The 22,824-nt window shown below is 48.7% G+C and overlaps 1 protein-coding gene across 2 annotated transcripts in view; it reads right to left on the reverse strand.

Annotated features, from left to right (window-relative positions):
* Positions 1–10,491: 10,491 nt before the first annotated feature.
* Olfml2b (olfactomedin like 2B) overlaps positions 10,492–22,824 on the reverse strand; it is a 37,332-nt gene continuing 24,999 nt past the window's right edge. For both annotated transcript variants that reach the window (XM_057769787.1, XM_057769786.1), the window contains exons 7-8: positions 12,039–12,215; positions 10,492–11,539 (exon numbers count right to left, since the gene is read on the reverse strand). In XM_057769787.1, the coding sequence (XP_057625770.1) occupies positions 10,938–11,539; positions 12,039–12,215 (779 nt within the window). In that variant the 3' untranslated portion in view covers positions 10,492–10,937. The remainder of the gene's footprint in view (positions 11,540–12,038; positions 12,216–22,824) is intronic.

Below are 22,824 nucleotides of genomic sequence, written 5' to 3' on the forward strand. Positions count from 1 at the left end.
CACTTGCTCTAAGATTTTAAGAGAGAAGAAAGGAATAGGGGCCATGGCCCCTCCGAGTCAAGACTGTGTCTCCTGCAGATCCACAGAGGGTGGGATGGTCTGTCCTGCAGGAATGCTATGACCAAAAGGGCATCCCTGTGAAGGTCCTTTCTGTTCTGAAAGTGCATCATGGAAGAAAGCGAGCCCTTCACAACAGAAGCAGCCATTGTGAGGTGGAGGGATCAGCATGGCGCTAGGGTGTGTGGAGGCAGAGAAGAATTCCTCAGTCAGTAATGAGGGCTAGAAGGGCGGAATAAGCCTGGGGGGGTATCAGGGGCTATTGAGAGGGCGGAGCGACTCAAAGGGTAATGGTGTGGCCATCAGCCCGAGGATCTGAGTTCAGTGAATCCAGTCCCTGGGATCCTTATGGGGAAGGAGACAAGTGAAACCCACAAGTTGTCCTCTGACCTCCACATGTGTGTATTATAGCGCACACATAGGATAGTACGTGTGCCCACAAATACATGAATAGGTTTTTTTTAAAAAAAAAAAAAATGTAAAGGTCCTATTGTCTGACCAAAATCAGAACTTTCTGGTGGCCACCAGCACATTTATCCACTACAGTCCTTGCTGAGCTCTGACAAGGACAAGAAATGTTTTCCAGAAACAACCAGGCTAAGGAGCAAATGAGAATGAGAGACCTTGAAGTGTCCTGATACAGAATATGTTAAGACAGCTGAATAGGTTTGGGGGCGGGGACAGTCACAGGGGAGGACAGGGGTCTTCTTGTGGAAGGGTGGTTCGGATGTGGCCTCGAGGAAAGGTGAAAAATTGAGTCCATGTTGACTGGAAAAGACAGCTGAGCAAAAGCAAACAAGCTCCTTCAGGGGGCAGGGGAACCTCAAGGGCAAAGGCTGGTAGTGCCCAGGGAAGAGTCAAAATGGCCAATAGATAAGGCCTTATATCCAGTCTGTCGTCTCAGTGCGAAAACTGGTCTTGAACAATCTTAAAGGGTTCAGGTGACTCCTTGAGCCTAGATCTGTTTCCAGAGTTATGCTCAAGGGTCCTAGGGGATGCTGCATAGGCCTCTGCTTGGGGAAGTCCTTTCAAAGGCACAGAGCACAGCTGTGGTAGCTATTCTTGGTTATAAACTTGACTGCATCTGCAATTAACTAAACACCAAATCGCTGGGCACACCTGTGAGGGATTTTTTATTATTATTATTAATTAAATCATTTGAAGAGGAAAGACCCATTTCTAATCCAGATCTTTGGAGGTGGGAAGATCCACCTTTAATCTGGGCCACACCTTCTGCTGGCAGCCTGTATAGCTATATGAGGACATGGAAGACAGAAGCGCTCTCTCTCTCTTTCTCTTTTTCTCTCTCTCTCCCTCTCTCTCTTTCTCTCTCATCTCTCTCCAGCTTGCTCTTATTCTCTCATTCTTAACCATAGGAGTCCATTACTTCACTGGCATTAGAGCCTACTTCTTCGGGATTACAGTGGATACTGGAGACTATCTGAGACACCGAGCCTCGTGAACTGAACAACTATTGGATTCTTGGCCCTTTCATTGGGAAACAGCCATTGTTGGACTAGCTGAATCACAGCCATTGAATAAATGCCCCATTCCATAAGTTATGTACCTCTAGGGAACTCCAGCACAGACAACTGCTTTTCACCATAGGTCCAAACATACCTCCTCCCCTCAGAATGTTGAGCTCTCTGGCCCTGGGGTACAGGAATCCTTATCCATCTGAGCCCAAGAAGGCTTTGAGGGTTCTTTCAGGGACTTTTAAGCTAAAGGAAAAGGCCAGAACTAACAACTCAATAGAATTAATATTTACTGAGCTCTTCTATGATCCCAAAGGATTTCTCCTAGCCATGGCTAACTAGACAAGGGGGGAACATGGTCAGTCCATGTGCTGGTCCAGGTGTTGGACCAATCAGGGGGTTTGAGCTAGAACAGGAACACAGCCATGAGCACTCACGCTGAGAGAACTGGAAGAGGCTCCTTGTTCTGCCGTGTGGGGCCACGTGCAAGAGCAGTGGGCAGGGATGCCAGTGAGAGCCCTCAGGGCTGCCTGCTGTAGGTTTCTGACTGCTGCCTTCTGTTTGAGCGGGGCAGAGTTGGTGGGGAACTGCCCTCTGCAACCAGAAGCCATGTAAAGCGTACCCCGCCCCCAGGTCTCTCCAGGCTCACAGGCGGAATGCCAGCTTATCAGAGGTCGGAGGGTGGAGCTGGGGTTCTCCGGAGGGCAGCAGGCAGACCTAGTGTCTTTCTCTACAACCTCAGCCTTTCTTCAGTCAAGAGCTGGTTGCCATGGGACTCTGGGAAATTCACCAGAGTTCTCCAGCCATTCTTGGCTCTCATGGCTGTTGGCCGCTCTCTAACTCCCCTAGGCACCGCCAGATTTTCCTTGGTGCTCCCGGGCCAGACCATCTCCTCCAGAAAGAGAGCTCAGCTGAGGTCACTTGGAAAGTAACCCCGGAGTGGAGCCCTGCCCCACATTCCTTAGCCAACCAGGCTTTGTTCTTGGGTTCTTTCCCGCACACTCTCGTTGTCCTGATCCTGTCACAGTCGGTCACACTGTGGTCCCCACACAGGAGTACTATGCAGCAAAGTTGATATAGCTTGTTTACATTCGGTGACTCTGGGAAAGCACCAGAAATTGAGCACCATGTGGACACTGTGCCACGACAGCTTTGTAACCATTGGTTTCCAGACTGCCAATCGGAAAACCCTCAATAGAGACAAGCTTCATCCTACAGCATCACACATTCCTGCAGAGTCATGGATAATCTGCTCATTTATGCTCAGACTTACTCTAGAAATAGATGCACACGTATACACACAAGCACACACAAACACACATGCACACACATCCTCCAACACGGCAATCTAGAAAGAAAAGTAACATTGAAAACATAAAATAGACCTGGTAGAGAGGCAAAGTCAGTGTGGATACCATAAAAATCCCACATGTTTCTGACGGGGCTTCAGTTTTCCAGAAGCTAATATGGAAAGAGAACTCTGACATGAACTTTGGAAAATTGAGGCGGACTTTGAATGTATTAGTGGTGGTTGCTATTAAATATAATGTTTATAGTGGACATCTGGTTTTGCTTTGTTTTGTTTTGTTTTTTTCTGTTCAGCAGCCCTTCCTAGAGGAGCTGCTCTTTCCTAACTTGCATGATGAAGGTGGGGCTGTCAGTCAGAACCCACCCTTGGTATGAGGCAGGGCTGGCATCCAAACCCATAATCAAACACTCTCGTGGAAATCTGAATTTTTGATAGTCCTCGGGAGCTGTAGGTGTCTGAATCAGAGTCTCCTGCGAAGGCACCATCTTCAGGAGACAAGTCACAGAGTTCTGCTGTCCAGAGTTGCCCCGTTCTGTCTTTCCCATGATCTGATTTTCCACGTTTGCCTCCGAGACTATGAACTTCTCAGGGTTTTTCCAATAAATTCCTTTTGGCTTAAGAAAGCAAGAAACTATTTTTGTAGCTGTAACAGAGGACCCTAAAGACACGAGGCTGATAACAGTCTGTGTAGAGTGTGAGGATGCCCTCAAAAAGCAAAGGATTGAGTCTGTGCTGGCTTCTTAGAAAGTCGCAGCCCCAGACCTTTAGGGGTTCCCATTTGCAACTTCACAAGAGTTGGGGAGCTGTTAATGAAGCATATAGGGAGGAGGATCCAGTGTTGGGGTACTTATGGGAAGCCGGAGAAAACTGTGGTTGGGAAAGGTAAGTTCATCTCCAAATTACCCAAGACACAGTCTTCAGAAAATAAAGCTGACATCTCCTGCTCTTCTAATACAAATACTGGGCTCTGTGAAAGAAACCCCACGTGGCCTCATTTCCTGTGTGTCTCTTTACTACTGGACTCCAGGGTATAGTTCTATTTCTCTGGACTTCCTGAAGAGGCAGCTGATCACCCTCAGGCCTTAACAGTGAGAGGTGAATGCTGTAGTTCCTGGGGTAGAGACTGTGGACTCCTATAGGGACCCCCTTCTCAGTGTATCCAGAGTCTGCCCTCCTTGAGCCTTAGTTTCCCTAATTCTCAACATGGCCACATTATCATCTGCCTGGCCCGTGGAACATTGATGAAAAGCCTGACCACTTGCTGCAGGAAGCCCCGTGTCTTCGGTCAGGGTCCACTTAGTGGCATCTCTAATTTGACTCTGCATATTCTGTGGTCTAAATCAACTCCTCATTCCTGCGACAAATCTCTCATGTACAGGCGTTATAAGTTAGACCCGGTGCTGAGAAGAGCCACTTCTCAGTCTGGATGAGAGAAATATTCTTGCAGGGACTACCTGGTGCCAAACGTGATGAAAGGCAAGCACAGTCATTGCTGGGCTCATACTTAGGACGATCTTTTCTGTGCTTGGGGGAATGGACATGACTTCACTTGGATAAGACGTTACAGACAGCCCAAGTGTCAAGGAGGACAGGCCACAGGGGCTGCGAAAGTGTCCTGACTACAGGGAACTGGGGAAGTATCCTAGGATACAAAGATGAGTTTCAACCAAGCCTGCCTCACATTCCAGAGGATGGATCTCTAAGCTTGAGCCAATCCATGGCCAGGACTCATCAGGGAGTGGTCCAGAAACTTTTAAACTCTTGACTGACTTTAAGATCATAATAGCATTCAGCATTGGATCAAGGTTTTAAGAGAATGTTTGAAGGATTCCTTTAGAAATAGCTCTGCTGGGTTCTGCTGTCTTTCTGGGTTGGGTATGCCTCCTCTTTATGCAAGGCTGTGGGAGGGTGGCTTTAAACACACATCTGGGGACACTTAGTCCATGCTCTTGTAGCTTGGGGAGGAACACAGTGGACCAGCAGCTGACACCCATTTGGGTAACCTAAGATGAGTTCTCAGCAGTAATTCCTTAGCTGGGTTGCGCCTGCACTCCCAGCCTTTGTCAGGATAAATAATGTGTGAGAATTTTCTGTGGACCGGATGTGGTCATGGATGAGGTCATCCTAGGTCCTGTCCAAGTGGACCATTCGGAGGGGCAGAGGAGACAGCCTGAGATTTCTCCACCTTCAGGAAAGGAGAATGGCCAGCTGTAATAGAGGCTAGTCACATGAAGAGAAAATGGCAGAACATCCGACTAAATTGTAGGGAACTCTTCTGAGCACCACAGAAATGTTTGGGAGAGTTTCTGAAACATCTCAGAGACCCAGACCCCAGGAGCCCGACAGGCAGGCAATGCTGTCCCGCCGTTTCACTTGGCCTCCTCCTTCTATCCCCCTTTCCTCGTTCCATCTCCCCTACCACTTCCCCACCACCCCGTTCTCTCGTGTGGCAATGACCTCCTCCCCAATCCCAAGACTCCTGCCCACAACAGCCCAAATTCAGTGGTTGGTTTTGCAACTCTTTTCTTTTTAAACTTATTTAAAATTTTATTTTTGTTTTATGGATATGGGTGTTTTGCCTACACGTAGCTCTGTGTATCACATGCATGCCCATAGTCTGCAGTATGAAAAGGGACATCAAATCCCCTGGAACTGAAATTACAAATGGTTGGAAGCCACCATGTGGGGGTTGAGAACTGAACCTGGCTCGTTGGGAGAGCAGCCAGTGCTTTTAACAGCCCAGCCATCTCTCCAGCCACTTGATGTTTTCCAGCGTGGCATGGTGGTGCGCAGCGAGAAATCTCAGCACTTGGGAGGTTGAGGGAGGAAGATCACAAGTTCTAGGCCAGCCTGGAGTCCATAGTGAGACCCCTCCACACACACACACACACACACACAAACACACATACACACACACACCATATGTTACTCACATGAATCTGTATGCTGTTGTTGTCGTTTGTGTGTCTTGAGAGTTTTCTTCTTTCTTTCTTTCTTTCTTTCTTTCTTTCTTTCTTTCTTTCTTTCTTTCTTTCTTTTTTTTTTCAAGACAGGGTTTCTCTGCAGCTTTGGAGCCTATCCTGGAACTAGCTCTTGTAGACCAGGTTGGCCTCGAACTCACCAAGATTTGTCTACTGCCTCTGCCTCCCAAGTGCTGGGATTAAAGGCCTGCGCCACCACCGCCCGGCTGACCTGAGAGTTTTCAAAGACTCACCGAACTCTCCTACGGGAGCAATAAATAAATAAATAAAGTCACCAAATAAATTGTGGGATATCGATCAGAATAAATAGTGGCCCAGTGGCCATCCACACTATCAAAGCCAGGTCTATCTGTCAGCAGCAAATCTGGGAGGGCCCACAAGAGACAGGTGGACCTGAGAGGGTACGTCTGCAGACAGCATCCCAGCGTGGCGGGGGAGCAAGGGGAGAATGGAAATTAACTAACTGAATCTTTTTCTTTTTTCCCGAGACAGGGGTTCTCTGTGGTTTTGGAACCTGTCGTGGAACTAGCTCTTGTAGACCAGGCTGGCCTTGAACTCATAGAGATCCACCTGCCTCTTCCTTCCAAGTGCTGGGATAAAAGGTGTGCACCACCACTGCCTGGCGCTAACTGAATCTTTAGACTTAACTTCATCTTTATTTTTTTTAAGTATTTAGATTTATTTGTCTTTTACGTATTTGAGTATTTTGCCCCTATGTATGTCTATGCGCCACAGCATTATGGATGGTTGTGAGCCACCGTGTGGATGCTGGGAAATGAACGAGGGTCCTCTGCTCTTAAAGGTTGAACCATCTCTGCAGCCCAACCTCATCTTTAAAGGGAAAGTAGAGGTGAGACAACTATGTTGACTGGTGGGAAAGAGTGAGTGGAAAGAGGCATTCCTGCAGAAAACAGCAGTCTCTTCAGCCAGGCCATGGCGTGACAGAAGGCAGGGAGGGAGTCATCTGACCACACTGAGCACAAGGAGTCTTAATTTTGTCAGAGACCAGGATTAGGTAAAGTGTTAACGTTGCGGGAAATTGGGGAAATGATATGCAGGAAATCTCTACTGATTTTGTAACTTTTCTGGAAGTCTAAAATTAGCCCCAAATAAAAAATTAGTAAGAGAAGAAAGACTTAAGCTACAAGCCCTAAGATCAATGTGTGGGCCAAATTTTCCAACCCCCGCCCCCCTCATAGTACAAGATGTCTCACCGCTGGGAAATTAGGTGTGGGCCAGTGGTAATGGTCTCAGGATTGCCTTAAACTTGTTAAGTGGAAGTCAGTGTGGAAAAGTATCTCTTCCTGTCAGAGAGGTGCGGACAGAATGCCGGTGTAAAATGGTGAGCTGACCAGTTTAGAGTGTATGCGCAGAAAGGGAAATCAAGGCAAATATAACAAAATGCTGATGATTATGACGACTTGGACATACAAATATGGGGATTTCTTATACTTTCTATTTTGTGGTGGCTGATGTTTGTATCTTTCTGTGTGTGTCTGTGTGCGTGTGTGCATCTGTGCATCTGTGTGTGTATGTCTGTGACTGTGTGTGTGCATCTGTGTGTGCGTCTGTGACTGTGTGTGTGTGTGTCTGTCTGCGTCTGTGCATCTGTGTGTATATGTCTGTGACTGTGTGTATCTGTGTACCTTTGTGTGTGTCTGTCTGTGTGTGTCTGACTGTGTGTATGTCTGTGTGTGTGTCTGTCTGTGACTGTGTGTATATCTATGTGTATGTCTGTATCTGTATATCTGTCTGTGTGTATATATCTGTGTGTATATCTGTGTCTGTGTGTGTCTGTGTGTCTGTCTCTGTGTGTATATCTCTGTATATGTCTGTGTCTGTGTGTGTGTCTGTCTGTCTCTGTGTGTATATCTGTGTGTATGTCTGTGTCTGTGTCTCTCTGTCTGTGTGTCTGTCTCTGTGTGTATATCTGTGTATGTGTCTGTGTGTCCGTCTCTGTGTGTATGTCTGTGTCTGCGTGTGTGTGTCTGTCTGTGTGTGTATGTCTGTGTCTGTGTGTCTATGTGTATCTCTCTCTCTCTGTGGGGCAGAGATTGATGTCAGGTGTCCTCATCAGTCACTCTCCACCTTGCTGTCTAAGACAAGGTCTCTCACTGAACCCAGAGCCAGCCTGTTCAGCTAGATTGGCTGGCCATGGGGCCCCTGGGATGCCTGTCTCCACTCCCCAGTGGTAGGATAACAAGCAGGCACCACCATGTTCCGTGTTTTATGTGGATGTAGGGAACACAAATTCAGGTCCTCCTGCTGTACAGGTACTTTACCTATTGAGCTGTCTCCTCAGCACCCTGGTTTCTTCTTTTTGGAATTATTTTCATAATAAAAGCTAAATCTAAGTGCTTATTTATTTCTTCTTATGCTTTAGCTGTTTTGTTACATCTCCAAACAGTCCTCTAAGACATCCATTACTGACATTTTTAACAGGAGAAAAATGGGACTAAGAGAATCTCAATGTCTTGTTTCCGATCATAAGATCACACAGCCAACACACACTGGGGTTAGGATTTGTCTGACAGAGCTACTGACCTCCTGAGTGCTGCTGTGGAGACTTGAGGAGAGTAAAGAGGGTCTTTTGCTTAGGACCCCGGGGACCAGGAGAACATCAAGGTATTCGAAGGAGGGGCTGGCTTGGGAAGTAAAGATAAGGAATTTATCTTTAGATGGCAATAATGGCCAGTGTTTGTTGCTGCTGTTTTTGAGGCAAGGTCTTATCTATCCCTATCTGGTTTTGAACTAGTTCTGGAGTCGAGGATGACCTTGAATTCTTGATCCTTCTGCCTTCCCTTCCTTAGAGCTGTGATTACAAGTGTGCACTGCCATATGTAACTCTTGTTTATGTTGTATTGGGGACGGAACCCAGGACTTCATGTGTTCTAGGCCAGCAAGCCTCCCACTGAGCCCCATTCCCAGCCTGATGGCTAATGTTTTTCACACCTGTACTTTACCCTCCTTGAGCATTTCACAATCTACCTTCCTTGCAGACAAAGTCAGGCCTGTATTTTGAGACAGCTGGACTCAGAGTGGTTAAGGGGCTTACGCGAGCTCACATAAGGACCAAGCAGGGAGCCAGGACTCAGACACAGGCGCCCAACATCCCTCCTCACAAGCTGGGAGCAGATGGGAAGGAGGCATATGCAGACACCCATGCTGTTCCCGTGCATTGACCAAGCAGTAGCAGCAGAATGCCACCAACCTCACCGAGTGACCTCAGAATCTCTGGAACCATCCAGGCCACCGGCAGTCTAGGCTTAAAGTGAGGAAGCTCCTCCCTTCCCTCTTCCTCTCTCTTTTCTGCTTTACTCTTCCGCGCCTATCACGATAGGGTTTCTCACACTTTCTGCATTTGAAACCCCTCTCCATCTGAGAAACTGTACAGATCCCTGGGTACAAGGTCTACAAAAGAACACTAAAATAAAAATTATGGACACTCACTCACAAATTTGTCTTAAAACAACTTTTGCTGTACTTATTTATAATGTATCATTTAAGGTGGTGAGTGTTAATTGCCCACTTGATAAAATCTAGAATCATCTGAGAAACTGGACTTGGAGCCGACATGGATAACGTTAAAGGATAGTAAAACCTGTCCATTGTGGGTGGTGCCAGGAAGCCGGTGGGTCAAGTGGAGGGGCAGACTGGGAAGACACACAGGAAGACTAGAGCAGCAATGAGGGGTGGCCATGGCTAGGAGGCTGAGGCCCACAAGGATATATCGGCAGCTGTGGTTCTCCAGAGAGAGTGGGACGGACAGTGGGCCTTGTGTGGCGACATGATGTCATTCTCTCCCCGCCTTATCACCTCTGCTTCCTCCCAAACCATTCCCCACATTTCTCAGGGTGCCTGTGCCTTGGCAGAACTGCACTGTGGGGTGTAGGTCCCATGTGGGGCTGTTTGAACTAGGGGGCTCTGCAGTTCTCCTTGTCCCTTAGGAACCTTGTTTCTGTAAGAAATGTCCTATCTGGGGGCACATTTGGGATGATACAATGGATAAGATTGGGGGGAGAAGAGGAGACAGCTGTCTGGTGGATTGGCTGACTGATTCGGGGAAGATTTCTTAAGGAAGGCTGTGGATGGTCACACTCAGCTTTGTATTTTCAACGTAATTAACTTCGAGCCAGAGGCTGGGTTGCTGGTGCTGTGTGTGTGTGTGTGGGCGGGGGGGCTAGTGCTTGTGATCAGTGTGATTGGGAGGGTGAGACAGGAGGATTGTGAGTATGAGGCTATCAGATGGAAGAAGGGGGGCAATAGGGAGGGAGAAGAAGAGGGCGGGGAGACAAGAGGAGAGGAAGAGAAAGAACTCACAACACCACTATGCCAAGGACAAGAGAAGGAGTGTCTTGCACCTCAACTTGTATTTAGGCCAGTTTGGCAACAGAATACTCTTTCTTTTTCTTCTTCTCTTTTTTTCCAGACAGAAGCTTGGTAAGTTGCCTAAGCTGGCCTGGAATTCACTCTGCCCACGTGGCCTTGAACTTGCTGCCTTCCTGGGATTTCAGGTGTGTGTCACTAGGCTGAAAGAATACTTCCGCTTCCAAGGAACAGCAGACCCTCCTGCAGGAGCGGGAGGCTGACACCTAGTGAAATGCATCTCTGTTAAACAAAAATGACCTGGGAAAGGATTTTAAAACTTCTCCTTTATTAAAAAAAAAAAAAAGACATTTTTTTCTCAAGTTTTAAGAACTTCTCTAATACATTAAAAAATTTCCCGCCACTTAGCACTTCTTTCTTGAGCCCTTCACTCCTGCTCCTGACACAGTCTGGCTCAAGACCCAGCGGAAGAAACCCTTCACCTTGCACTCACGAGTTAGAGGTTCGAGCACAAAGGAAGGTAGGTTACTGGTCAAAAGGAGAAGTTCGTTTGCACAAAAATATAAATTGTAGAGAATGAGACCAGCACATACACGTATGGATTGATCTACAATCCATATAAAAAAAATAAGACCCGAACTGTCACTTTACATCTGTCATATTATACAAAATAATATATATTTTAAAACAACACACACCCACCTGCACACTCGCACACACAGACATGCACACAGACACACACAAGGTGCTAGTGGCCCCTCTGCGCTTCTCTTTGTGGGGTCAGGTGTGTCAGTAGGCGAAGATGACGTGGTAGGTGACCTGGTGGCCGTTGTCCCAAGCATAGAGGAGGCGGTCCTTCGGGTTGTAGTCTATCTGAGTGGTGTAGGAATACTCGTTCTCAAACAGCAGCCTGGGAACAATCTGCGTGTTGGTGTGGGTGTCAAAAGCATAGGAGATGTTGGCGTTCCGCTGGTTATAGCTGTCCACGGCATACAGCACCCCACAGATGACGAAACAGTTGCCATAGAAATTCCTCCTGAGCCCAGTGCGCCAGGTAGTCTCCTTCTGTGTGCTCAGGTCTACGGCGTTCAGCTTGCTCAGGACAATGACCTCCTGGCTGAAGCCTTCATCATCCAGAGCTGGATAAATGAGCCAAAGGCCATTCTCGTCCACAGCAAAGTCCACATCCGAGTGGCCCTGCCACCGCCAGGGTGTGGCCTCCTCATAGGCCACGTCATGGAGCATGGCCCAGGCAGCTACGTAGCGCTGCTTCAGGTCATACTTGATAATGTTTCGGGTGAAGGCCCGGTTGTAGTAGAAGGCACCGTTGTACACCACGTGACCCGTGCCGATCCAGCTGTACGGAAGCTTGTAGGAATTGCTCCAGCGACCTGTGGTGGCAAGAAGGTGGGAAGCTTCAGGGAAGCGCTGCCTGGGATGGACCAGCTATAGACTGGGGTCTGTACACCTGGGTCTGGGTCTTGGCACTACCACTCCCGAGTGCCGAATGGCGTATTGCTGCCTGTTCTCACCCAGTATCCTCAGCTGTCACAGAGCAACAGCAATCCCGCTCGCCTCTTGCTGAGTGTCCCAAGGGTCCTACGCTCATCTATCCAACTGAGATTTGTAAACTGTTGAGGGCCAAGGGGAAGAGAGGATGTTTTCTATCCTCGTTCAAGGTCTTCCATATCCCAGGAGCTAGGAAGGTGAGGGGCAGAGCCAAGAGGGCAGAGAGAGGGAGAGAGAGTCAAAGAGGCAACCACCCCTCCAGGAAATGCCCTTTTCCAGTCTATAGAGGATGTCCTGCTTCTTGCATACCCTCACTATGCCACAATGAGAAGAGGGGAATGTGGCTGGGAGGCATTACCACATCAGAGCTGAGCCACAAACCTTGTTTGAAGTTCTCCAGATTTCGGAACTCCACCAGTGTGTTGCCATAGTAATAGTTGGTTACATAAATCCTGTCATCCTTGGCTAGGGGGTCCTTCATCCAGGCTCCTTCATTCCGTCCATATGTATTCTGGGTGGTGGGCCCCGTGATTGTGGAGAGGGTGTCCTTGCACCTTCCTAATGGAGAAGAGATGACGGAAGGGTTTAAGTGATCTGAAGATGTCCTCCCTGCCCCTTCAGTTCTGCTGCTCCCTCCAGCTGTCGCCTCTGTGGTCCCGAGGAACCAGGCGTCTCAGCATCATCCGATGGTACTCCCAGTGTGTAGTCTACATTCTGCTCCCACAAAGCTCCCCACAGTCGTCATGGTGGGCCGCTGTGATGCCACCCTGCCTCTGTCTTTGTGATCCCGTTCTTTAACAGGCAAAGAGATGAAGTCATTTTTTTGGACAATATACCATCTCCCAGAAAGCCAGTCTGTCCTGTTCTGTTGATCCCTGCTACCACAGTACCAAAAACATACCTCTATTACATGATACGCCTGTGCCTGTGTGAGTGTATATGTTTTAGTTAGCAGGGATTGAACACAGGGTTTCACGCACACTAGGCAAGTACTCTACCACTGGGTGATCACCAGGCCAGGGTGTGCCTCTACATCAACCCCAACAAGCGCATACACACCAAGGGCTGTGGCTTTTACTGCATTCTCAGAACTCAGAACACCAAACATCTGGCACACCACAGGCGCCAGCAGATAGTCAGATACTTGGGAACAGAGAGAAGTGTGAAAAGAAAGGACCCTGACAGGCATAGCCAGGAGCCCACATCTGTGCCTAGCAGCCCAGGGAGGCTCTGGCTGGACAGTGGACAATCATGTCTGCAGGGAACTGTTATTAAATCCGTAATCTATATCCTCACCAGCAACAGGCTGTCTGGAATTCCTGCTGGGGAGTTGGACGGATAGGCACCCCACCAGCTTTAGTTGTGGGCCCCCTTTTAAAGCTCCGGTCTTCCTCAGTGGAGCAGGAATTCAGCAGGACCCCTCCAAGTGGCCTTGGAATGGCCCAGTATCCAGCAAAGGTCCTTACAGGTCACTAGAACTATTTAGGACTCTAGACTAAATAGAAAATGTGAAATGCTTGATATGCGACATTACTGAATATCAGCTTGAATGATACTAAAGTCACGTGCAACTCCCAGAGCACGCACTTGTCTACCCCGTGTGTGTGGGCTCTGGGGAAAAAGCATAACCGAAGAATCGGATTCCTCAGGGCCCCATAACCATGGGCATCAGCAGACACCATCCTACCTGCCATCAAAACCAGTGGCCCTGGGGAACAATAGTGATAAATATGATTGGCTCTGGCCACTTGGGACAAAAATAAGATAGGGCAAAAATAATTTTGGATTCAGGGTTCTCTAAGTTCCAGGAGACCCCATTCCAGTCTGTTGCATGAAATCTGTCCCAGTGATCTGAGGCAGGAGGAATGCAAGGCCTATGGCTAGCAGGGCGGGAAAGGGCAGTTGTGCCTTGGCCCCGGCTCCGGGGCAGACATCGGGTAGAACTGGGTTGAACAGTGTTTTCCAGGCCGGCCTCACAGTGAGTTGCAGATGGTCGGCTTTAGGCATCTCCGAGTGGGGTTTATCGGGTTCAACTCTGACAGAGTGGGGAGAGACGCTGTCTCCATTTGACAAACAGCAGAAACCACCCACCAGCCTCATTCCCTCAGGCCTGAGCTCATTTGTTCAAGACAATAAAACAGAAGTCTCCAGCAGGGCCTGGCAGCAGTCGGATGGAAAATATCTCATTTCCTGGCGTTAAGCGGGGCCGTGACTGCCAGTGGAGAAGCCACACTCCCCCGCACCGAGGTGAGCCCGCTCGTGCCATCCCCAGGCAGCCTGAACTCATGTACCTCCTTCCTTGACCAATTCTCTGCCAGCCATGCCCTGAAGGCCCACAAATGCCATGTAAGAGAAGGTGTTACTGTCACAGATGCTCCAGCCATACCCATCTCTCACCACACATTAAGTAGTTGCCAACGGCTCTGGAAGCCAAGATGAATTCCTCATTTCCTGGGAATAGCCAAACACCGGTAGGTAGGGTCCCATGTCAGCCTTGAGATGTTCAGTGGCAGGGCCTTCAGGTTAGGACTGTCAATATGCCTGGCCTCAGAGCCAATTGTCTCCATTTTGGCCCTGCCGCTAACTCCAATGTCTATGTTGCCCCCATGATGGCTTAGAGCCTTGACTTTTTCACAGCACACAGCGAAAGCACGTGGAGAATCCACCCTGACAAGAGAGAGCCAGCAGAGTGACTGCCCTGTGACAGTTAGTGTTCACTGTCACCCTTGCAGAGTATGGACTCGTTTGGGTGCCTGCCGAGCCTCTGGGCATACCACTGGGGGATTATGGTGACTGTGGCAGAGTGGAATGTCCTGCCCCCAGGGGGTGGCGCATGCAGACATTACTCTCTGCTTCCTGACTGCGGATGTGTGACGGTCAGCTGCTTTGAGCTCTTGCTGCCTTGGTTTCCCCTCCATAAAAGGGACCTTGAGCTGTAAGCTGAAATAAACCCCTTTTCCATCAAGCTGCTTTCTTTTGTTGGAGTACTCTATTGCAGCAGCTTAAAAAGAAATAAACCAAGACAGGCCTTCCAAGATGCCCACGCTCTAACCCTTCGGGCTCACGGACGTGATCTTCTATGGCAAAAAGGACTTGGTGTGACTGGATCAAAAATCTTGAGATTGTCAGGGATTATCTAAGTGGCTTCTAAACCATCACAACTGTCCACACACCAGGGAAGCAGGAAACAGGCTACGGAAGAGGAGGAGCGTTGTGTTGATGGAAACACAGACTGGGCTGATGTAGCCGCAGGCCACGGAATGCTGGCACCAAGTGGACGCTGGAAAAATAAGGCACAGGTTCTCCCCTGGAGTCTCTGGAAGGAACTAGACTTCTGACACCAAGAATTTAGTCCTATAAAACTCATTTGAGACTTCTAGCCTACAGAGCTGCTAGAGAATAAATGTTGTTTTTAGCCAGGAGGCTGAGGGCAAATGGGTAGAGTGGGAATGGATACAGGTAGGGTCAGCATCTGGAGCAAGGGGAGGTGTCCCTGCTCCTATAGGAAGATGGAAATCCCAGCCTGCAGCTGTGCAGGGCTGATACCTGGGTCCTCGGGACAAACTTCCCTATGTCCCTGGGTTGTAGAAAACCCTACAGAATAATGAATCCATGCAGGAAGGTAGGACTGATGTGCATGACGTCAGAACCATTGGAAGACAGGATCCCGGGGAGTCAGGAGAGCACGAGGCCCAGACATGTTACCATGCTCAGAGTCTGGGACAGTTCGTGTGATTGTTAATATGGCCAATTTGAGGGGAACTATAATCATGGAGAAGACAAGCCTTGGGCAAGCTCATGAGGGATTTGGGACCATCACCTTAACTGTGAGCAGAATTGTTCCGTGGGCTGGGGCTCTAAGCCAAACAAAAAGGAGGAAGTGACCTAAACAGTACCCATCACCCCCTGCTTTCTGACTGTCAATACAGTGTGACCAGCTGCCCCAAGATCCGGCCATCATCACTCCCCACCTCCCCATGACGGACTGCGTCCTCGAATGTGAGCCAGAATAAACCCTCCTTTCCTTAAGTTTGCTTCTTGTCAGGTATTTTGTGACAGCCATGAAGCAAGTCACTAAGAGAGTCTCAAAGCTCCCACCCATGGGCACAGACCATCGGCCTTAGTGAGGAAGCAAGAGGTAGCAGGGCTTCACGGACCCTCGTGGAAGAGAGCTCTACCTGTGCCCCTCTTGGTCTAACTCGGAGCAGGGCTACCATGGATGATGGTGGCAGACACTACCATCCACTGAGCACTTGCTCTTCTAAACCAGCTGCTCATCCATAGTCCTTCGAGGCAGACAGCCAGCTTACCGGATCTGAGGGGAAGACTCCCTCCCCGTTCAGTACATACATCTGCTTACATGTCATAGCCTAGATGATGAGAGCAGCAAACTTAAGTCCCCTGTCCCACCGTCAGCTCGAAGGAGTACATCTGCAAGGTACTCCTTCATCCTACGGGGTGTTCCCTTTACCATACCTACACGCTTTTGGCCTCTCCCTGCCTGCTGCCTTACATGCTTGCCGCTGCCCCTCGGGGATGTTGTCATCCTCCTAATCTAGTCAAGCTTGTCTTCGGCTCAGACACTGAGGGCCATCTGCGGCGCCCCATCTCAGGAGGTGGTACAGGCCACTGCCGCCCAGCCCCTATCCCATCCCCCCATCTAACTTCTCAGCCCCCATTCCCTCCCAGGTGTTTCATTTGCTCCCATCAGCTCCCACTGAAGACACAGAGCCCGGTCTGGGTCTCCAACATGGTGCATGCGATGGCCTACCTGACACCTGTCCCTGGGTGTCCTTCTGCCTCCCTACTCCCGGTTACTGACAAGTGTCCTCACTTGCTCCCCTCATTCACATTCTACTCCACCTGGATTTCCTGACACAGCATGATACCCACCAACCAAGCCAGAAGCTGGGGTAATTCTGACATCTCCTCCACCCATGCTTTTTCAAGTGGTCTGTGAGTTGCATCCATTCTCTCTCCTCCTCACCCCCAGCCCTCCCCCTCCACCACAGACTTCGTGTAGATCTCATTGCCACTGGCATGGTTCATGCCGGTGACACCAGCGCTCTTGCTAATTCACCTCCATCCAGCCTGCCTGCCCACAGCCTTACGTAAGAGTTGAATTCCCATAATATACATCTGCTTAAGACCTTAGTAACTGTACATCTCTAACTACCATGTGAAGCCTCAAGTCCTCATCATATATCACAGTCCTCCAGCATCATCGTTCTTACTTCATCTTTTTATTTATTAATTATTATTATTATTATTAGTCTTTTTAAGACAGGGTTTCTCTGTGTAGCTCTGACTGTCACTGTCCTGGAACTTGTTCTGTAGACTAGGCTGGCCTTGAACTCACAGAGATCCACCTGCCTCTGCCTCCTGAGTGCTGGGATTAAATGCTTGTGCCATCACCTCAAGGAACCATTCTTACTTCTTAACATTTCTATTCAGAAGTCTTGACTCAGCTGCTTCTAGGCAGCAAGCAGACACTAAAATGAGCCCACCAGGCTGAGTGTGCGACAATCTCTGTGGCAGATCGCCACAGAACAGCAGCTGAACAGGGAACTGAACAGCAAATGACCCAAAGGCATTCAAACGCAAGAACACACATAGAAAAAGACACCTCAGAATGAACTCAGTCTTAAGATTGCCGGCCCGAGGTCTCTCACCCTTTTCTAGTTGCTTATGCCAGGCTGCCTGATGGGGGCCATGCCCAGGGATGTCTTGATGAGCCTTTGGCCTGTGCAGTAACAAGGGTTCTTGCTCGGAGGGTTTGCTCCATGTTAATGTTCTGAAGCTGCCATTTTGAAAACCCTAAGGTGTGGTGATTTGAGGGGAAGACATCTCCCAGAGGCAAGTGTATTGTTCGGAGAAGTTTTGGAACCTTCAGGAGGTTCAGATTTTCTGGAAGAAGTATGTCATTGGTGGCAGGCTTTGAGAATTGCTCACTTTCTGTGAAACCTCCCTGCTTCCCATGGATGGAGAGAAAATGTGACCAGCCAGCTCCCTGCTCCTGCTGCACGTGGTCATGTCTTCCCCGGCATTAGGGACTCTGGCCCTCTGGAACCATAAGCCAAAATCTACTCTTCCTTCCTTATGTTGTTTTTGGTCATGATGTCTTATCGCAGCAACAGAAAGATAACTAATATGGATGTGTAACAATTTATCCTGTGTCAGTTTGTGCTGGAACACCCACGTTGTCTTTCCCCTGACAAGCCTGGCTCTTACTGTATTCTGCTTTGGGTTTTTCTCTGTCCTGTGACCCTGGGGGAGCCCCACCACAGTGGTCTCTGACGTGTCTGATGCTTACTTCAGACATGTTTGTTACCCTGGCTGCCAACCTCCTCCCTTGGTCAGCCCCATTAAGGGAATGACCATGCCTTGCTCATTCTGGATCCCCATGACCTGGCATCGAGGGGTGTAGCTTCAAGTACAAGAGGATTTATCCTCCTTGAGGGCCTCAGACTTTTGTCTATATACATCCAAGGAACAACTTTACTTTATAGACATATTTTTACGGCCTGTGTTAGGAGACCGTCAATTTCCCTATGAGTTGAGGGTTGGGATAGAGGAGTTACCAGACTTTTGCCTGTAGCCTGTGACAGGTTGCTGTCTGTCCTGTACAGAGTCTTGGGGCCATGGAGCCACTGAAAAGCACAGTCCCAGGCTACATCAGCATCCTTCTCCCTGAGTGTCCCTGCAGCGGCCTCCTTGACCTGAGGCAGGCAGGCCCAGCCCCTCACAGCACTGCCAGAGTGGTTGGCCAAGCCCTGGGGTTTCTCAAGCTTTGTGCTCTGTGGGGGAGACATTCTTTACAGATCATGATAGAGTCAAACAGACCAACGCATGCTGGTGTTGTCATAGGCTTGCCCTTCGTGTCCTTCCCTCCCCCGCCACTGCCCCTAACTGACCCCTTCACAGAATCACATCAGGACTTGGCACTGATAACGTCTAGGAATCTGCAGGGCTGTGGCCATTTAGCGCAAGCATTCTAGTTCTCTACAGCAACAGGAGCTGCTGAGCAGAGGCACTGAGTTCCTGGGTCCTCAGTCTCTCCTGAGTCCAGGCTGCCGCTTGACATTACCAGGAACTTCCCTCTCTCCATCTCAGAGCTACACCACAGTGTCAGAAAAACAATCCCCATTTACCTGTGCTAGAAAGTTCTTGAGATTTAAGCTTCCTTGAGGATAGTGCTGGCTATCTTAGGCCATCACAAAACCAGGTCTAGAAACCTGGGGTAAGATATTCCCTTTAGAGGCTGGGGATGTAGCTCGCATGCGTGAAGTCCTGGGTTCTATCCTGGGCACTACATAAACCCTGGTGTGGTGATGCACTCCTATAATTCCAAAAGTCAAAAAGTGTCTGGAGGACCAGAAGGTGAAGGTTGAGGTTAACCTAGGCTACACTGCCTTTAAAACCATGTGGGAAGGTCAGGCAAGGTAGGGAACACTTTTATTCCCAGCATTTAGGAGGTAGAGGCAGGAAGATCTCTCTGAGTCGTTCAAGTCCAGCCTGAGCTACATAGCAAATTTCAGGACATTCCAGGACAGTGGCAAAACCCTGTCTCAAAAGCAAAACAAATCTAAACAAATAATCTTAGCACTTGTGAAGCTGAGGCAAAAATAAAAAAATTATGACCTGGAGGCCAAATTTTGTTTTGTTTTGTTTTAGGGAAAGAAAAGAGAAAAGAAACACATTTTAAGCTGTGCAAAAAATCAAAACTGCCAGCCCCCAACAAAACCTAAATAAATGACAAAACAAAATAGCAGTACACCCTTGCCAGCAGCAACCTAGTGGCCTGTACCTCCTCCAGCCAAATGATTTCTATTTAGCTGGTGACTGGGAGATATCAACACATCATGTTCTTGCTTAGCCAGGCACAGAAAGTCAGGAGTTTGGGTTGAGGATTCTAGGAATAGAACCTTATCCACACTAACAGCAGCCAGGGGGAGGCGCTGGTCAGCAGAGGAGAAATGACTACCCAAGGAGCAGAAAGAATTTAAGAGCCAGAGGATGAGGAGGACAGACATAAAATACTGCCATCCAGATACGGCATGGCCCATGCAACCATGAGCACACAGCCTTCAACATTCCATCCTGGATAGAGGAGGTGTCCACGAGGTCCCGCCTTTCCCCGAAGAGCTGTTGGCTGCTAATGGTTGAGGGAGGGGAACTAGTCAGGAAGATGGGGTTGAGAGAAGAACGAGGGGATAATGGGGAGCAGTAATAATGGAAGGTGAATATAACCATAATGCATTGTATATATGCGTCAAACTATCAAAAAATAAAGGGTAAAATAATTCCTTCCCTGGACCACTCCCTTGTCCTATCCTTGGCAACCGAACAAAACACTGTATCCATCACCGTTCAAGTTTTTTTTCTGGGTGGATAGAAGAGGCAGGAACGCCAGTGCCTTTGAAACAACATCCCCTGCCAGGGTCTGCAAGACTCAGCCCAGGCAAACAGAATATTGAGCACCAAGAGAATGTGTCCCCAATATCCAGCTCCGGTCACCAGGTAAATGGGGGTCAGGACACAGATGTTCTGGGCATACCAGCTGAACTACTAAGAGAACTCCAGACAAGTACCTATTGGCAGTCACACTGGTTTAAAGGTCCATAGGTGGAAAACCTGGCAAGGCAGGTAGGAGAGATTGGGAGATAGGATCCAGGCTGGAAACAGTGGGGAGTTTGCCTTTGGCTCTTGTCTATGAAAGCAGAGGCTCCCAGGCTCAAACCCAATGACCTCAAGATCAAAGGCTTGTAGACCTCATCTATAGGCTAGCCTCACAGTGAGTTTTTCAGCTACCAGCAGAGGGCAGTGGGGTCAGAAGGTGAAAGAGTTAAAGGAACTTCCCTTCCCACCCAAGGGTGTCAGGAAGCTGAAGGGTGGAGTGTGGGGCCAAGGGAGCTGGAAAGGTGAAGGATCTTAGGGCTATGGTTAAGGGTAACCTGAGGGTAGCATGGCAGTTATCCATGCAGTGGGAAGAAAAATAAGAGAAAAAGAAGGAAAGAAAAAGGAAGGGCAGAAGAGGAGAGAGAGGAGAGGAAGGGGGAGGAGGGAAGGGGAAGAGAAGGGATGAGAAGGGTAAGGAGGAGAGGAATGGAAAGAAGAGGAGAGGAAAGGCTGAAGAGATGGTTAGGAGAGCACAAGTATGAGGACTGGGGTTCAGGTCCCCAGAACCCACTTAAAAGTCAGGGTAGTATGTTGATTGCCTGTAGTCTCAGCATTCAGGAGGCAGATTCCAGGGGCAAGCTGGCCAGCTAGACTCGCCAGACTCTGAAACTCTAGGTTTAGTGAGAGGCCCTGCCTCAACAAATAGCATGGAGTGCTATCAAGAAAGATACCTGGTGTCACATTAAGACTGTCACATATATGTGTATACACACCCATATACACACGTAAGCACATACACACATCTCACATAGAGACACACACATACACAGGGGGGGAGAGGGAGGGCGAGAGAGAGGAATACAGAGAGAGGGAAGAAGAGAGATGAAGGGAGGGAGAGAGAGAGAGAGAGAACAAAACAAACCCTTTCTCCTTCTCCAGCACTATCTCTGCCACCTAAGAGCTGCCTTCTTGGTGAGCCTGCCTGAAACTGTGCCCTGAGAGCCTAGCCTGGGGACTCTCACTACCTGTAGTGGTTTAAATAAGAATGACCCCCACTGACTCTTCTGTCTGAATTCCTTATCTCCAGTTGATGGAACTGTTTGAGAAGGATTAGGAGGTGTGGCCTTGTTGGAGGAAGTGTGTCACTAGAGCAGGCATTGAGAGTTCAAAAAACTTTTACCCTTTCCAATGTTCCTTCTGTCTCTGCCTCCTGCATGAACATCAGGATGTGAGTTCTCAGCTGTCCCTGCTACCATGCCTTTACTTCAGCATCATGAATCCTAACCCTCTAAAACCAGAAGCCCAGTTAAATGCTGTCTTTTATAAGTTGCCTTGATCATGGTGTTTGGTCACAGCAAAAGAAAAGTAATTAAGACACTACCTGTCCCCTGCTCCTACTCTGTCATTTTTCTGAGACTTTCCCCCCAATTGACATGCCTTACAGCCTTGTAAATTTCCTCAGAAAAACCACAGAACATCATGAAAGAAAAGACAGTCAGAAAACTGCTCACTTCATTAGAGACTCAAAGGAAGGTCAGGCTTTGCCAAGATCACTTTGCTGCCAGTGGCAGGGACAGGAAAGAAGGTACAGTGCCAGATGTGTGGCCTTCGGTAGGTGCCCCCTGTACTACTTTGTTCTTGGAACTAGCACCATATGTTGAAGAGGGGCCAGGAACAGGGTTACCACAGGGATGGGAGCTGGAAAGAAGGGAGTGAGGACAATGAGACAGACCTTGCCCTCTGCTAAAGCAAATAGATTTCCCAAATATTTGACAGGCCCACCACTCAACAATGTCACCCCATCACTCAACAGGGTCACCCCGCCACTCAACAGCATCACCCCACCACCCAACAGCATCACCCCGCCACTCAGTTTTTGAACTTAGGGTCTTGTTATATAGCCCAAGTTGGCTTCAAACTGGAGTTCCTCCTATCTTGGCCTGTTGAGTCCTAGGATTTTAAATTCACGCCACCATACCCAGGTAGTCAGCTACTTCCTATGACTCTTTCTATTTGCCATCCCAACCCCCTGCTCCCTGGTTTCCTTATTCTCAGAGTCATCTTGTGGCCATGGAGTTCTCTGAACAAAAGGTCTTGTCTTTGCCTTGCTTCTAGAATGTACCTTGAACCATTGGACTTGCCAGTCTGAAGGCTCTCTTTTTTTGTCTTCATAGAACACTCCTATTCATTCTTTTAAACCCAACTCAAATGACAACTTCTTTAAAAACTCTTGCCAGCCTTCCCAGCAGCCAGCACAGTGCCCAGCTCACTGTGGGTGGTGCCATCTCTGGGCAGGTGGTCCTGGGTTCTATAAAAAAGCAGACTGAGCAAGCCATGATCAGCAAGCCAGTGAGTAACACTGCTCCATGGCCTCTGCTTCAGTTCCTGCCTCCACATTCTTGCCTTAAGTTCCTGCCTTGGCTTCCCTAATGACGAACCAAAGAAACCCTTTTCTCCTTGGGTTGCTTTTGGTCATGATGTTTTATCCCAGCAATCATTAATCAAGAAAATGCCTGAGAGACTCGCCTATAGGCCAATATTATGGAGG

This window comes from Chionomys nivalis, chromosome 5, assembly GCF_950005125.1.
Source record: "Chionomys nivalis chromosome 5, mChiNiv1.1, whole genome shotgun sequence".
Taxonomy (NCBI): domain Eukaryota; kingdom Metazoa; phylum Chordata; class Mammalia; order Rodentia; family Cricetidae; genus Chionomys; species Chionomys nivalis.